Source organism: Diadema antillarum, unplaced genomic scaffold (genome assembly GCF_040938485.1).
Source record: "Diadema antillarum isolate AM-2024a unplaced genomic scaffold, OU_Dant_1.0 scf00000087, whole genome shotgun sequence".
Lineage (NCBI taxonomy): Eukaryota > Metazoa > Echinodermata > Echinoidea > Diadematoida > Diadematidae > Diadema > Diadema antillarum.
The window spans coordinates 1,359,019-1,375,985 of NW_027270976.1; the positions used below are offsets into that span (position 1 = coordinate 1,359,019).

The 16,967-nt window shown below is 38.5% G+C and overlaps 1 protein-coding gene across 1 annotated transcript in view; it reads left to right on the forward strand.

The window, feature by feature from the left end:
* LOC139718058 (uncharacterized) overlaps positions 1-16,320 on the forward strand; it is a 76,271-nt gene extending 59,951 nt beyond the window's left edge. The window contains exons 23-34 of the mRNA XM_071629551.1: positions 720-749; positions 1,486-1,572; positions 2,502-2,746; positions 3,224-3,375; positions 3,855-4,029; positions 5,162-5,320; positions 6,943-7,000; positions 10,236-10,301; positions 12,013-12,745; positions 13,376-14,434; positions 15,119-15,213; positions 15,649-16,320. Coding sequence (XP_071485652.1) covers positions 720-749; positions 1,486-1,572; positions 2,502-2,746; positions 3,224-3,375; positions 3,855-4,029; positions 5,162-5,320; positions 6,943-7,000; positions 10,236-10,301; positions 12,013-12,745; positions 13,376-14,434; positions 15,119-15,213; positions 15,649-16,071 — 3,282 coding nt within the window. The 3' untranslated portion in view covers positions 16,072-16,320. The remainder of the gene's footprint in view (positions 1-719; positions 750-1,485; positions 1,573-2,501; positions 2,747-3,223; positions 3,376-3,854; positions 4,030-5,161; positions 5,321-6,942; positions 7,001-10,235; positions 10,302-12,012; positions 12,746-13,375; positions 14,435-15,118; positions 15,214-15,648) is intronic.
* Positions 16,321-16,967: the final 647 nt, after the last annotated feature.

Genomic DNA, 16,967 nt, shown 5'->3' on the forward strand with positions numbered 1-16,967 from the left:
CCCAATTCGAAAATGTGTACATTTAGTATTCTCAAATGTGACATTACATAATGTTAACTATAACTGCTTATGTCATTAATGCTGATGAAGATTTTGATATGTCAAGATAATGTAGAAACTACACTATAATGTAGATTATGGTATCTCTTTACTAATCGACCAACTGCTTCTATGCTGACAAAGTTTGCTTAAACAGATTTAACCATTCTGTCTGCATTTGATTCTTATTCTTGGAAGACTTTTCTGTTTGCAGCTTCACATGTTGATAAATGTCAAAGCAACCATAGATAATGTGTTGATAATAGTTTGACTTAGGGAGATGATTTTCTTGTTTCTACCGGAGTATCTTTTTTTTAATGCAAATTTTGATGTGTTGTGACAATTTTTGATAAACTGACATTCTACAAGCATTGATAACCTTGGGCAGCATTTGTGAACGACTCACATTCTTGTGAGAACGTTAAGGAATTCCTTTGCTATTGTATCATTTCATTTATGAATACCATTGTTTGATTTCTGAGTGTTTTATAATGATTTGCCATTCACACCAACTATAGTTTATAATCAAAATGAAACTATCTGAAAAAAAAAAAGAGAACGTTATTACTTGTCAGGTAAGTGTGACATACATTTGTGTAGATATCATGGATTTGTTAGTATGTACATACTTTTTTTTTGTGAAAACTTAATGTTAGTTTGATTTGATTTTTCTTCCTCAGGGTCCATTTGCTGGGATGGATGCTGAAGAGGTGAGAATATCAAGTAATCATTCTTCTTGATGTGAACAGTGCTGAGGGGTGATATTTCATCTGTTCCAAAACTAAGTCATGATAGTCAATGAATCTATATACCTGGTGAAATTATTCTGTTTTGTCATTTTGTGTAGATTTCAGGAAAATAAGCAACTAAGGGTACTTGCATATCTTTCATATTTCTCCGTGCAAAAAAAAAAGGCTCATGTGATACTAATGAAATAGATGATAAATTCTCTATTTCCATGTTGAACTTTTTAAATAAGAAGTAAGAAATGCTTCAAGGGCCTTGTAATGAATAATATTACTTAACAGAGTACTAACTGATACACTAAAGTCAGAAAGAGCATTGATGACCTTTTACCTCTTAAAACTATACGTTGTCAGATATCAGTGATAGTGATAGTGGTATGCCATTGCAACTCTTTTAAGTCAATACCTGTTCTGATGCAAACTACTCCATTAGGAGTGTCCATGCTATCATTTCAGCTAAATAGAAGTAAGAGAGCTGATTCTAACTCTCACAATAACTCTCACAGACTATATGCTTGTAAGTGTTTATAACATAGGTTTAACCTGTTTCTTGGTTAGCAGGAATGTTTTCTACTCTTTCATTTATCAGGACGTTGGAAAGAGAACCAAAGTCTTTCCCATTTCTAAGCTATTCTGAAAATATGTCAAAGTCTGTTTATATCTATTTCTATGTTTCTATGTTTGTGTGTGTGTTGAATAGATTGCCAAGATTTGTGGTGATGAGTTTGTTCCTGCCTCCCAGAAGTTTGGCCTGCAAGCACAAGATCAGTTTGATGGTGATGAAAAGGTAGAGAATGAAGAGCTCATTGTTTGACAGTGCATCTCCTAGTCAGTGTGATATCATAGAAGCAATGACGTGCCAAAGATCATGACTATACCAAGGCACTATCTCATACAAAATCACTTTCCTTTTTTCTCTTGTGATGCAGTCTAGACAATTGAGCACTGCTAATTGCTAAGATCTCTGCTCTCATGTCAGTTATTACAAAATTGATTACTTGACTATTACAATTCACTGTATCTTGTATGCCCTGCGTGTTGTATGTCAACCTTGCGTTTTTACAGTTTAAAGGGATAGTACAGTATTGGTGGAGATGAGAATTGGGCTTTTAACTTTTTGCGAGATACCAAGAAAACACTCATGATATAGTACAGAGCATGCCATTTTAAGAGGAATTCAAAGTTTATTTGATGAAAATCGGGTTTGGGATGACTGAAACATCCAAAAACAAAGTAAAACAAAGCGATGGTAATAAAGTGTGGGTCCCACACTTTATTACAAATGTTCTTTATTGGATATCTCAGCCATTTAAAAACCAATTTTCATGAAATAAATGTTGAATTCCTCATAGAATTACATGCTCTTTCATATTTTGTAAGAGGTTTCTCATTATCTCACCCAAAAATGTTAGAAACCTGAAATTAGGTCTCAACCGAAACTGTACCATCCCTTTAATGCACCTGTAAGCATTAGTGTACAGAAGGATTCAAAATTTACTTATGTTTGATTTGTATCAGAAGTGGCTTCGATCTGCTGATTATTTCACCAATACAGGAACACACAGTGCCCACTGAATGATAGCAGAATGTGTCATTTTGTTGTGGTTTGGAAAATTAAGATATAGGGTATTCCTTTGCATTTTACTGTCAAGACTCATAAAATGTAACCTTACAATGTAGAATGGACGAGCTCTTTTTATTGTACCTCACAAACAGATGACAGGCTTTGTGACCACCGCTAGGGGAAGTGACCCATTTGTCCCACCAATGTCCCTAAGAGCTCAAGGTGCCACCGTCACCGATGGCAACCATGATGCGGGAGATGGGGCTGTTGTGGAGGACATTGAAGGAGATGATGAGGAAGATGAGGAGGAGGAAGAAGAAGAGAAGGATGATGATGCAGAGGAGAAGCAGATTATCTTTTACCCACCAGAGGAGGAGGCATCATCCTCACCAGAGAGGTATTAACCCCCTACAGAATGATGCTGATAGCTCTATCGTGGAGAATTCTTTACTTGATTAAAGAATCCCATGTGTGAAGTGTTACAGTAATTATAGTAGCAAGTCATTTCCACAAAATATACTTAACATTTTATAGTTAAATTTGTGTGCATGTATTTATCTGTACAGGAAGACATTGATTACGGAGATTTATTGGATGTGCAGGAAGTTTGCTTTTAGATTTGAAGTTTTAATTTCTCACAATTTCCATAGACATGAGATCAATTCGCAGCCTTTAAAATCTGCAAGTTCTGGTATATGTGACTTGTATATGATTGTAGGTTTCAGTAAATGCAGAAATGCTCACAATTGTAATGTGTGATATATGCAGGAGTGCTCCATCCTTTGTTTGTTGGGAGGGGGGGGGGGAAGGGAGAAAAGAGGTTTGTTGCTTTATTGTAATCCTCACCTGACTTTTTCTTCCCTTCACTATCAAGCTTGAAATTCCAAGTGACAGAGTCTACACAGAGTCATGAGGAACTGGCCAAGCGACATAGCAGACACCGGTCAAAAGATGGCAGCAGAGAGAATTTAGCAAGTTTGAGAGATGAGAAGAAAGACGAAGGAACACACACAGACACCAGTACTAGTGAGTACCTGTCTTATCATAGGAGTGGAGTGTTATTTACTTGTGAATACATATCAAGACTACCAGTATTTACCAATAACCAGCACAGGTAGAGTGAAATAATCAAGCTTTCTTTGACTTTTCAATTGTTCATTATTTATGTGTATAACCTGATTCTGTGGCTTACTGGTATATTGATTGATTCATGGATTTATGTACCAGTATACAAGTTCTTTGGCTTGTATTTATTTGATTTATGGATTCATGTATGCAAGTTTTTGATGTTTTGTATTTCATAGTTTATGTAATCTACCACATAGAAAGTCATCAATTGGTGTGTAAAGAGACGTTGAATTACATTTCTGCCGAGAAATGTGTTTTCGTTGCGAGTTGCAACTTCAAATAGAATGTACTTTTGTGATATGTGTAAAAAATATTACAGTATATCAACAAAAGCCTGGATCAGACACTCAGCTTGTTATACTTTAAACCATATCCAGGCAATACCGAGGATGATCGGGGGGAAGATGAAAGTGATGAGGATGATGAGGAGGACGAGGAGGAGGTTGAGAACATCACCCCATCGGGGTCTCCAACTCGCAAGCTTCATCCCATGGAACCTCCATCACCAACCACCACACCAGACGAAGAGAAGTTTCTTCACACTAACTTCAGGTAAGAATTTCTTACTATTTTTTTTATGGGGGGGGGGGGAGGGGTGTGATTTCTTAGAGCCTATATTCTGTATTTACTGTGGAAGAACCTTCCACAAATCTTGTTGCAGAAATTGCTCTTTTTTTTAAAGAAAAAAGATGCTGACTGCAAAGTGAATCTATTTCACTTTCAGTCAAAATCTGCTCTGAGATTACTGAGGTTACTTGTATGTGTTCCCAGTGTGTGCTGAAGATGAGGAATGTATTGTGTGTTGCACAGTCCAGTGATATAGATTTGAGATGACAGCGTGTATACTGTGTGTACGGATTTGATCACTAATCTTGCATTTGTTAGAATTAACTCGTTCAGAAATCAGTTCACATGCATGACACTGTATTCAAAACATTTACTGGTATACAGGATTTGTTTTGTTGCATTACAATGTATTTGACTGACATTTACAGCATGTTTAGGCTGTTCTGTTTTGATTTGATGTGTTGCTCTTCCATTCAACGTTTCATATGATTTGGTCTAAGCTGATTAGCTCATGAAGAAAGTTGTAAAGATGTAAGAAAAAGTGGATGGCAGAAAACCAGTGCAGGCATTTTCCTTCTTTTTGTATCAAGCTTTAATGCTGTTTATTCAAGATGTGAATGACTAAGTGAATGCAATTCATTTGAGAGCAAGATACAAACAATGGGGTTTGTTTGGAAAGAATCTGAAAGTTATGTCAACGCAGAGTGCTATAGAAGAAACATTACGTGTATTTCAGCTGACCCATAAGCCTTATATATCGGTGTTTAGTTTTTAATAACGTCTGTTGAATTCCAGAAACCCAGTTGAAATCCTGATAGTGCTGCGTTATCATAGGGTTGCTGAGTAAATGTTACACCCAAAATTCTGTGTATGCATTGTCTGTATTGTGTCTAATCAAGTGTAGTTTACATTGAGAAGGGAGTTTAGTCACAGCAATCGATAGATTTACTTTTGTGAGATGCTGGTAGCTGCCTATCACTTCACACACAGTTTTCTACCAGACCCAATGCCATCCACTCTACCTACCCCCTTCCCCCATGTTCCACCAATTTTCCCTCCCTCAATCCCCCTGCCCTCAATTAATAATGGCCCCACCCACCCTCCATTTTGCATGTAGTTTTGCTGAAAAGGAGAAAATTGGGGATTTCACGGAGCAGGAGAAGTTTGGCCGGTGTCTGGAGCAGTTGCAGTCCCGCTTTGCCTCGGCGGACGTCAGCTGCGGGAGACTGAGCATCTCCTCTCGATTCCTGTCACGATCTCAGCAATCGATCAGCAGGTGACTAGCCTCAGCTCACGAGTCTCTCAGCAATTTTTTGCTTCCTCTCATTTTCTCTTGATGTGACGTGAACTTAACGGCATGCTGGCAAGCCATTCCTGTGTGTTTCCCTTCGTAATCTACACAAGTTTTTTATTTTCCCAAATGAATATAGTCAACTTCTTATCAGGCATATCAAAAAGTTCTTGTAGCTTCTAGAAGAGACATGAGATGATAAAGAGTGATTGTATCCCAGTCAGTATGACGATGAGATTCTTTTCGATATTCACCGGTTTTATAGGGATTGGTTATATTATATTTTTTTGCAACCATTCTTTAAGTTTTGTTTTGTCATGTGAATATATGCAATTTTGTTTTTACAATGTATTTGAAGATCAAATATATAATTTCTGACTGTCATATAGTGCTACATATCCAATCATAGTCCTAACCAATGCACACCATACTAGCTTCTCTGTGTCATTTGCTGGAATGATGTGGACTGTCAACAAGAGAGGAAATGTGATCTGTGTCTTTGATTATTAACCCACTGAAGACCAGTCCCGAGTACACTTGGGCAGGTGTCTATGGGAAATGTGTGTTATAGCTAAATCAGTTCGTCCTCAACGGGTTAATATGATTTAACAATTGTAGCTTGTCCCATTCCACTATGAGATACACGAGACATATTAAGGATATAATGTATCTTTAATGATCACAGAGAGCAGATCAATGATCGCATGAGCATGATGGCAAAATATGAAACAATGAGAAGCAGTTGAACGTTTTTATTCAAACTTGTATGAAAAGTATAGAAGTATATTTCTGAAGTTCAAAAGAACTATGCTTACACTGTTTGAGCTTCACTTACGCCTGCATTTATTAAGTTTGCATTTTTGCCATTTGATCCCAACGTCAAAGTTTCAACTTGAATTTGAGCCATTACACTGATACAACTAAAAATTTGCCAAGACTGGATTTCAGCAAGAGTTAGATTGATAAGATTAAAGCGAGCCATTTACAGAGCAAGCCAAGTGTTTAATATCTGTAATGTAATTGAAAATAAGAAGTTAGTGAAAGTGAAGGTTGTCCACGACATTTCAGGTCATATTTTAATGACATGCTTGTGGATGGTTTGATGCGATCAAGATTCTGTGATGACTCATATCATGTGTTGCATCAGAGTGCCAGGCCCTTATCACATGGCATATAAAGAAGTCCTTACAAATTGATGTTTCCTGCACAGAAGGTAGTCTAAGCAGTAGAGTCATGTGACACGATTTCTTTCTCACACCTCGACGCATTAGTTTCAGTCACATACTCCTGATAACAGAGAAATGTTTCTGCTAAATAGACCTTCCGCTAAAGAGACTTACTTTGTGCACAAGGAAAGCTGATTTTAGCTTCAGATCATTCTCAACCATCATTTATTGACTGGCAAATTTTGGCAAGGAAGCTGCAAGTAACCGACTTTAGAGGAAATTTTGTTGGACTGACTGATGCTAGAGGAGATAGACAGTGCAATGTGTGTATGTGTATGTGGACCAATACCGAGAATGGGCCATGTTGGATAGTGTGATTAGTAGTGATACTTTTTTCCTGAGAATTCATGCTTGGTATCTTCCTTGAATTGTGTGTTATAGACTTCCTGCAGTTTCCTCACAAAGTTTTGCTTCAACTCCGAGTATGAGTGCAGAAGAGGTAAGCTAATGAACAACTTTCTTTGTGCAAACATTCACCTTCCTGTCGTTGATATGGCAAGTTCATTCTGAAATGCACAAATTTAAAAGAGTCACTTGTTTTTTATTGTATGTCAATTACAATAGAAAGTCAAGTCTGTATTTTTATATACACATTTTTTGTGAGTAGTATTCATATTGCTTGAACAAAGTGAAAGAAAGGCAACATATTATTAACAACAATTTGAGGAAAATTATGACATATCAAAAGAAACTTATGCCTAATGAGATGTTCATGTCTGTGAACATTGTTTGTCATTAGTCATAGTCATATGTTAGCAACTGTTTCTTTAACTGTTTTGAAGTTTTCTTCGAATACCGTTTATCATAACTTACCAACACCCAAACCATTGTGATTTTCAATACTCTCGTCCATGTTTTATGTTAATTTTCTACTTTGTTGCTCTAATTTCACTTTTTCCTACAAAATAATGTTATTTAGATGAAAATTTTGTATTTCTTCATTGAATCTAATCTGACTAAAAGTATTTTTTATTATATATTCAATATCGATATGAATTCAGCACATTTGATAACCCTTTCAAAGAGTTGTAATAAGATGCATTATTGGAAAAATTATATGCAATATTATTGATGATGTGTCATGCATGCACCTTATTATAGTTATATTGCAATGCCGTGCTCCATTATTCTTTGTGTACAATGCCATTTGCAACATCATATGCCTGTACTGTTGCCTTGCTCAATTTAAGATAGTAAGCATACTGTAAATACTCGTAAACCTAATTGCCTATTCTTCCTTCAATTATATATTATTCACAGTTATGAAATACACTAACACTGGTGATAAGGATATTAAGCACAAGTAGATATTCATTGCATTGAGTAAGATTAACTCTTGGAAAATAGATCAAATGAAAGCAGTAGTATACATGTAGGAGTGCTGGATTAGCAAAGAGTTTTGTGATGTTTTACTATGAGTATGAAAACATTGATAGAATTTTAGATGGTGACTTATCAAGGTATCCAATTAACAGATAAAACTTGACGTCATACTCTTGATCATAAAGTAATTTTTGTTGTAATTACAATGTATGTGTTACGACACACACAGACACACATGCGCACAAATAAAAAACAAGTGGTGTTTCACTAATTTTGTTTGAAAGATTAAATTGATTTTTGATTTTTTTTTTTTTTTGGGGGGGAGCGTTTACAGACATAATTAAACATTTGGATTTTTAAACGCAGATTAATTGAACATTTGGATTTTCAAATGCAGAACAAATTAGATGCCCTCCCAAAGTGACTTTTCATTCTCACCAACAGTATGGCTACTTAGTCATGCCTGACAGAGATCATTAAGTATGACTGAAAAATTACCCTTTCACCACAGAAAAATCTCTATGAGTTCCTGTCAAATGTTCTCTATGTATTGATTGCAATATGAAGCTGGAGCCAAGGGGTAACATTTAAACGAAGACAGTTTAACTGTGTAATATAAAGTTTATTTACCATTATTTACATCCTGTCTTTGCCCTTTGAAAGAGGCACAAAATGCCAGACAGGGGAACCTAATCATGATAGTGATTATCCCAGCGCATTTACTACTCCATCCAGTTTACACAAATGTCATGCTTTATATATGCTTACTCACAATTTTAGGTAGTTTACCGCTATACAGATGTATTCTCCTACTTTGGTATATACATTGTGCAAACGGTATGTTCTTTCACATTGAGCATATTAGTACATTTGACTCCTGTTGTAACAAAATCCTTAGGAACAACGGTTTTCTTTAATGATATCAAAATTTTGTTAAAGCCAAACAAATAATGTGTATAGATCCATATAGATAGTAATTTTTAGACCCAACTTTTGGTGTAACCATGTTCTTTGTGGTAGGAGTGCACTGTACAGTGACGTACAGTCAGCCTGGCCTGAGTGAATTCTGTTACAAAATAAAAAAAGATGCAGCTTTGACTTGTACTATGTTCATGTGAAACCAAAGTCAATGTATGGTCATATAGCAGTCGAGACCGTGTATTGACAGATGGAAGGCTGGCTGTGCATTGTTTTAACCCTAACTAGGCCGGGCTATTTAGGTAGTTGATAGAGCCGGGGGGGGGGGTGCTCCTAGGCCCCCCCCCTCCAGATCTCGGCCGTCGACCGCGCGATCGCGACGAAAATTGGCACACACACTGCTTATGATGTAATCTAAAATACCACAAAGTTAATTTTTCAAAAAAAAAAAATCATAATTTATGCTAAATTATGCTAATTTATGCATGATGATGCATAAAATCCGACTATTTGGTATAAATCACAAAAATAAGCTCAAAACAGGCACATTTTTTGTGTAAATATTCTTTTTAGTGTCCTTAGCAAATGTAATTTAAAAAAATTGTGATATCAGAAAAAATTCTTAAGTATTTTATTGTTTTTTTGAATTTCTTATGTATTTCCTTGTTTTTTTGAATTTCTTATGTATTTCCTTGTTTTTTCGACTTTATGTTTTTCATTGTTTTTTCGATGAAATTTGTCCGCGACATCGTTCCGAACAAGAAAATATGTTATTCATTGATTTTAACCAATAAAACACCCAAATAATCATGCTTTTATGAAATTTGCCAGTAAGCACAGTTTGCATTGAAATTGTACACGAATTAACGTTTTTGAGCAATTTTTGGTCTGACATGCATGTACATATTTATGCGTAACTTCGGAACCGCACGCCCGGGTGTCGCAAATTTGTTGTCAAAAGATGCGGGAGACTCGATAGAAAAAAGTCATGAAACGTCGCGGTGATAGCTTTTTGCGATTGCGATACATCGCGCGGAACGTCGAGGGGGGGGGGGGGGGGCCTCGGAGGCCCCCCCCCCCCCCCCCCGGCCTAGTTAGGGTTAAACCCAGACAGCATGCAGCATCACTTACTCCAGCATGAAAATGGGAGCTGGCTTTACACTTGGTGTATTCAGTTAGATTCACACTCTTACAGAGCTTAGGGTATTCCTTACACTTCCCTCTGGTGTATTGCTTACACTTCCCTCTTGTGTATTCCTTACACTTCCCTCTGGTGTATTGCGTACACTTCCCTCTGGTGTATTCCTTACACTTCCCTCTGGTGTATTCCTTACACTTCCCTCTGGTGTATTCCTTACACTTCCCTCTGGTGTATTGCTTACACTTCCCTCTGGTGTATTGCTTACACTTCCTTCTGGTGTATTGCTTTGTAGTACCTGAGACGACGTAAAGAAGAGGTGGCCAGAGCAGTGGAGGAAACGAGAAAGAGGCTAACCTCAGTAAGATTGCATGGTTCAGTGAGAAACTCCTACACTTACTCTCAATTCTTGATTGTCCAAATCAGTGCTATTAAGTCTGACATCAAACAAGCAAAAAAAAAAAAAAAAGAAAAAAAAAGGCTGCTTTGAAGCATGAAATCTCAGGTGGTCTTTCTTCTTTCATTCCCCTTTTTTTTTTTCCAATGTCCTGGTACATTTTTCCTTTCTTGTTCTGCATTTTACACAAATGAAAAGGAAATCCACAAAAATATTAGCCCAAATTGTGTTCGGGTTTGTTGTTGTTGTTTTTTTTTATTGAAATATTTACAATGAATATGAATTATTCTTTCCAGTTTGACGATTGTCTTCCCAATTATTGTAAATCTGCCTGCAAAGAAGGTCCAGAGGCTAGTGGTAAAGTTGCATACCATAGCATTTAGTACCATTGATTTGGGCAAGTCAGCATTGATTGTAAGTTTGCTAACAGGCAAATTGCCAGCGCACTTTTACCTTCTTTGACTAATAGAAACAGTATGATACTCTGTCTTCAACTACAAGATCTTTGGTCTGTCTTCTATTAAATTATCTTTTTAGAAGCAAAATGGCATGCACACTGTACAAAGTCTAACACTATAGCACATGCAGCTCCTCAAATGATGTTTGTCAATTTTATTCTGATTTCTGGTTGTTTTAATATCATGAGAAATATCCCAGATATACAGTTTAGCATACTTCAATGGTTTATCTGCAGTTGAAAAACCAAGGAGCATTTTTCACCAACCATGTACAGCAGTAATACTCACTTGCTTCTTGGCTACTATCATAATATGGCTCAAAGGTGCATATTACCAAATACTTATTGAATGTGGGTCAGCGTATTTTTAACTACCTCACATCAGATATTCAATATTATTCATTTCCTGTTTTCTGTTTCAGCTACCTTTGTTGAAAGGAATGGTTTAAAGAGAATAGCAAATTTTCTTGAACTTCATGTGGAAATTTCTGATGCAAAACGTATTGCCACTATTATCAAGAGCCCCAAAACTTGGGGTTCTATCAATTTCATCCCCAGAGTAGTCCTCAAGCACTCAAATTCAATCATAATTTTCTAGCTGAGGGACATCAATAATTATATCAGAAAAGATCTTGGGTTGGAATCTCTCTTGTGAATGTTATTATCATAGTTTGGAAATCTGCAAGGATGAGGGTTTTACCATCAGTGTTGAAAGTTTGTATGATCACTACCTCTCTTGCCATGTCTAGCTAAGAGATAATGCATGCAAATAAGTTTGCTGAGCAATATTCCAACACCAGTGATCAGCCAAAAATCAAACATATAATCAGAGTTAAGTGCTTATTTTCATGTCTTTATGTTTATCTCTGCTTTTCTCTCATTCTTGGGATAGAAATAATTTGGAAGAGCAGGACTAAATCTATAGTAACTGGAGCAATTCTGGTCAATGTCCATCGTAAGAATCAAAATTTGTTCCTGCATAGTCCACGAAAATCTACAATCTAGACCCATATTTGATGAGGGGAACATTTGTTCGTATGAATATTTCTGTTAAAAGGCTAAAGTTTTCCATATTTTACCGTGTTGTCATATAACGACCGAGATAGTTTACCAAGAACAAACTCACAGAAATACATTTATGACATTGTGTGAAGTCCAATGACACCATCTTGAATAGGAAATGATACTAGATAATTTTCTTTCCTTCTTCCATTCTAGCTTGGATGGAATGTGGGAGAAAAGAAACTTGGACTCAATCCTTCAGCCAAGGCATCATCCCTGACAGGTGTCATGGCTACGAAGCCCACCGAGCCACCCACTGTAACTTCCCCAACACACCAAGCAGACTCCGCTACAAAGTCTTCTTCCAGTGCTAGTGAAACCAATAACAATGACACCCGAGCCGCATCCCCCATTCCAAAGGAATCGACGGATAATGTCAGCATCGAATCACCACCAGCAGAGAGTAGTGGTACATCCAAGGATGGTGCTGTCAAAGTGACTGAAGGAGAGGGAAAATGTTCTGAGGTTCATGCAGACAAGAATAGGTTTGCCAGCAAGGAGAATTCTCAGGACTCCAGTCCAGATACGGGCAAGAACGATAAAAACAGCAGCACCAAAGCAGCAAAGATCACAGACTCTAAGGCAGGTCCCAAGAACACTGTGCTTGATGAAGTCAACAGACCAGCTATTGATCTCAAAACTCCTGAGAGTCTAAAGCGGCAGGCTTCCTTCTCTTCCGAGGAGACCCAGAGCTGTGATAATGATGCTGAGCTGGATTCTAATAAGGAGAATCTGAGCAGTGTATCCCTGCTGAACAAGAAGACAGCTGAGATTAGCGGTGGTGGGGCTGGTAGTAAATCCCAGAGTGGTGGAGAGAGGTCTAAACCTGCTGGCAAGAAGAGTAACATGAGGAGGGTGGCCTCTCTCAATGATCTCAGGAAGGAGAGTCGTAAGTATCAGTAGCTTAGAGGATAACGATGGCAGAATAACAATAAAATGTTTAAAGCTTCGCTTACTGTATACGGCATATATTTCGCAAGTCTAAATTTTTGCGAATCGGGAATTCTTGACGATTTCGTGAGTGCTTAAATTCGCGATCGTGGAGTCCTGTACTGAACGGAGATAATGTACACACATACGTCATATCCACATCAGGATCCACATCAGGATCCACATTGGGATTAGAATCAATATTTTTTTGTGTTTTTAATTTGATGAATAGCACCTGACTTGCTAAATTCACGAAATCAAAAACCTCGCGAAATATTCGGCATATACAGTAATCCATTGAAGACGAGTCCCAAGAATGCTCATCCAGGTGTTTATGGGAAATACGTGTTATAGCAACATCAGTCTGTCCTCAGTGGATTAATCTCTACCCCCTCCCCCCCCTAAAAAAAAAGAAAGTATATTGTTCTCTTACAGCAGTCAAATTTTACCAACCCTCATGCATCTTATGAGCGTAAAGTGTGTCGTAAAAGAAAGATGTTAGTAAACTTGTTTGTCTCAGGTTTTAAATTTTCTCTAATCCAGACTAATGTTTCTGTCTTTGGTCAAATTATTTTCATACACCTTCCAGTGGACAAGAATGAATCATCTCCAGTCCTGACAGCTCCAAGTCAGCCTAGTGGGAGGAGTTCCAGCACTGAGCGGGAGAGGAAACCAAGCAGGGATAGTCCAGCGAGGCAGAAGAGGCGGGATCGAGCAGTGGACCGTATGCTACCCCTTCTCCCAATGCCTAAGACCAAATCGTATGAGGCGAGGACGGAGAGCTCCATGGCCAAGGTAGTGAGGAGGATCAGTGAGTCTCCTCCACCATCCCCTAACACCTTGAGGAAGCGTAACGTCAATACCAACACAGGAAGTCCTAAGCTGGGTCCTATGAAGGCCATAGATCCTAGCTTTACAGCAGCAGCTGATGTGAATGATGACCTGAACAGTGAAGACTCTGTGGAGAGTACGAGGACTGGAGAAGATGTTGGAACCAAAGCCACCTCCAAGGATGTGGCCGATAAGTTGGCCATGCCACCACCGGCATCGACCCATGTCAGCAAGACAAAGCCCTCCAAGAAGAATTCTAGCAGTAAGATGTCTGACCGGGGCCGGAGGAGGAGCCAGTCAACATCGTCTTCAGCGTCGGGTCGGGCTCGGCGAGCATCCACATCATCTCTACCCCCAGACTCGTCAGAGAGCAAAGCCAAGCCTTCAAACCAAAGACCAAAGGGTGCTGCTGCTGAGAACAAAGCTACAAGTTCAAGTGCAATAGGAAAAGTTTCTAATATGGCAGGGAGAGGTGAAAAAGGAAGTGGGTCAAAAGCAGATGATGCGTCAAAGGTACAGAAAGCTGCTAAAGAGTCAAAAGACTTAGGAAGAGTAAAGTCACCGAGGAGTGAGCCAGTGGATGATGTCAAGAAAGATGCAGGTAGTCTTCAGATAAATGATAGAAAGGATGAGGCTAGTAGCAGCAGTGAGGACACCATGGTGTTAGACTCCAAGAAGGGGGCAGGGCAGGACGGTGATCTGAGGGGTGTAGAGTCAGAGAAAGCAGCTGATAGCAATCATACGAGTGAAGGGGCAACATCGGAAGAGGAGAAAGCCATGCGGGCTGATCTCAGGATTGACCTGGATGATATCACAGGTGAGAACACCGTTGATTAAATACCTCTTGTCAACTATGCACCCTTCTCAACGCATGCTTTCACAGGTGTCACTTACAAAGACTCAAAAACTTAAGTAGAGCCAAGTGAACACTGTCATGATGATTCTTCCTTTATGCAGGTGAAGAGTTAGTGATGTATCTAACTACAAATCTGAGATTATGCTGATGTTGAAAGATGAAGAAAATTAAAATGCAATGCTATGAATCCATGCTAAATAATACAGCATTTGAAGAGCAGAAGTTTGATTCTTTAGATTATTAGACCAAGATTAAAGGTTTCTAGGAAAGGTTAGATGTGGTCTGTTCAAACAGTGAAAGATAGCACTGATCATGCCTATAGCATATAGTCATGTTTTGATCAGTCCCAATCTTAAACATCCAATATCCAAAATATTCAGAAAGTACAACATCAACAGTTTTCAGCTAGTTGTAACAAATAGTAATACATCATCAATTTGCCTGAAAGAATTGTGGTATAGGAGTGGCTGCAAGTTTCATGCTTTGGCAACATCTTTCATTGTTCAGTATAAGAAATACATGTGCTAGAAAAAAAAATGGAGGCATTTTTTTGTCATGCCCTTTCCAACACTACTTGGCTAATTGCTCAGATACTGCGCAAGTGTGAGAGAATGCTCAAAATGTCTTGTGTTGCCCTGGTTGTAGTTACAGGTGCAGAGGAAGATCCTGGGGCGGGTCTAAGGCGGAGTGTGGAGGCTATGAAGACTGCCTTTGACCAGTGTCTTCAGTATGTCTCAGTGGTAAGTGTTTTTCTAGGACCACCCAAACCTTGATTTATCAGATTGTTTTGTGATGTAACTCGTTTTGACTTTTATGTTTTACCATGCTCCTGATTGCAACTTCACTAGTGTGTAAATGACAAAAATGTTATTGCAGAATTTGGACAGACATTCAGCAAAATTATCTCATTCTTTTTGTTTCATTAAGCAATGAATATCAAAATTTCTCAATCTTGGAGGAATGATGACAGCTAATGTGACATCTGATGGCTGCTTATGAAGTATTCTTACTTTTTTCCACCAAGTTTTGGTTTAAGAGGGACACATTTAAATGTTTGCTTTGACAGTAGATGGGGCAACTTTTACCATGATTATCGTGAAGTACCGTCATTTACAGATTTGTATTAGCAGTCTTGAAAGAAGACTAATGTTTGTCTTTAATTTGTTCGCATAAAGATTGAAAAGACTGGCAACCACCTGGAAGACCTCCGCTTCTTCCAGTCTGCATTCTCCACCATTGATAAGACCTACACGGCAAGGGTGCATCCTCTGACCCAAAGTATCAGTGACTCCCACTCTCCAGAAAACACTCTATCCGATGTTAGCGAGGGCGCCCTTCAGGGTCATGGGTCACAGACTTCCCGCAGCATGCCGTCACTGTCCGACCTGCTGTCCAGCCAGGGTGGAGCCACTTCACGAGGAAGGAGGCCGGACCGGGCGGGGTCGCTGGACGCTTCATCCCCCCAGGCCCTGGCCTTACTCCAGCATTACTCAGACATGTTGGTCTCCATGGTGAGGACCAAGATGGAGGATGGGGATGACCTCCTCTTGACGGGGCGAAGCAGAGCCTCATCAGCAGACCTAGAGCCTGAGGTTTAAGGAGTCTTCCAGAAGGGATTCCTTGTCCCCATCTGGAAGGGAAGGAACTCCAGGGGACTGCTCACTTTTTCAGCACTGCCAAACTTTAGTAGTTAGGAAAAGTATCAACAAGACCACATTTGATTTTGTAGTTGTAGATTCATGTCCATTCTCCTGCTGGCAGAAATATACGATTTTGTTTTTTAATTTGATCGTTTGAAAAGTGAGATGATGTGCAAACAGAAATGAGTATCTCTTGTGTAGCATACAGATAGATTGAACCCACCTTGAATAATCATTCCATCTGCCTAAACATTAGTCTTGGTCCCAATTTAGGATCATAGAGTATACACATGATAATGGATGAGGCAGCATTTCATAGGTTTTGTTGCTGTAAGCCAAGACACGAGTGAAAAACCCACTTCAGTTTACTACTACGGAGTAGATAGCAAGCTACACTAGTGACCTTCAGACAAGTAACCTACCACAAGCTGTTATTATAGTCCCATTAGAACTAAAAGTCAGATTGAAAAACAGTGTTATCTTTCATCACAAACAATATGATAGTGGTATAATGCTGGGGTAAAGAGTGATTACTAATATTCGATAAGAAAGCATATTGTAATGTGTCCATAGCGCCAAAAATGCAAAAAAGATGGTATAGATTTTCACAGGTCAAAATATGCCAGTGTTTCTTGTGTGTGTGTGTATAAGTATGTTACATGATGTATCAGGCTGTAGATACACACAAAAAAGATGTGAAATTAGAAGTTGATGTAACAATGTAAATTGTTTATTATTATTATTGAAATTATATTTCAATTCAATGCAGCCATAATGCAGGGTCAGTATGGGTGGATATTTGTAAAAAGTAAGCAGAAATGGCAAGAAAAACTGTTACATAACTCTTGTCACAG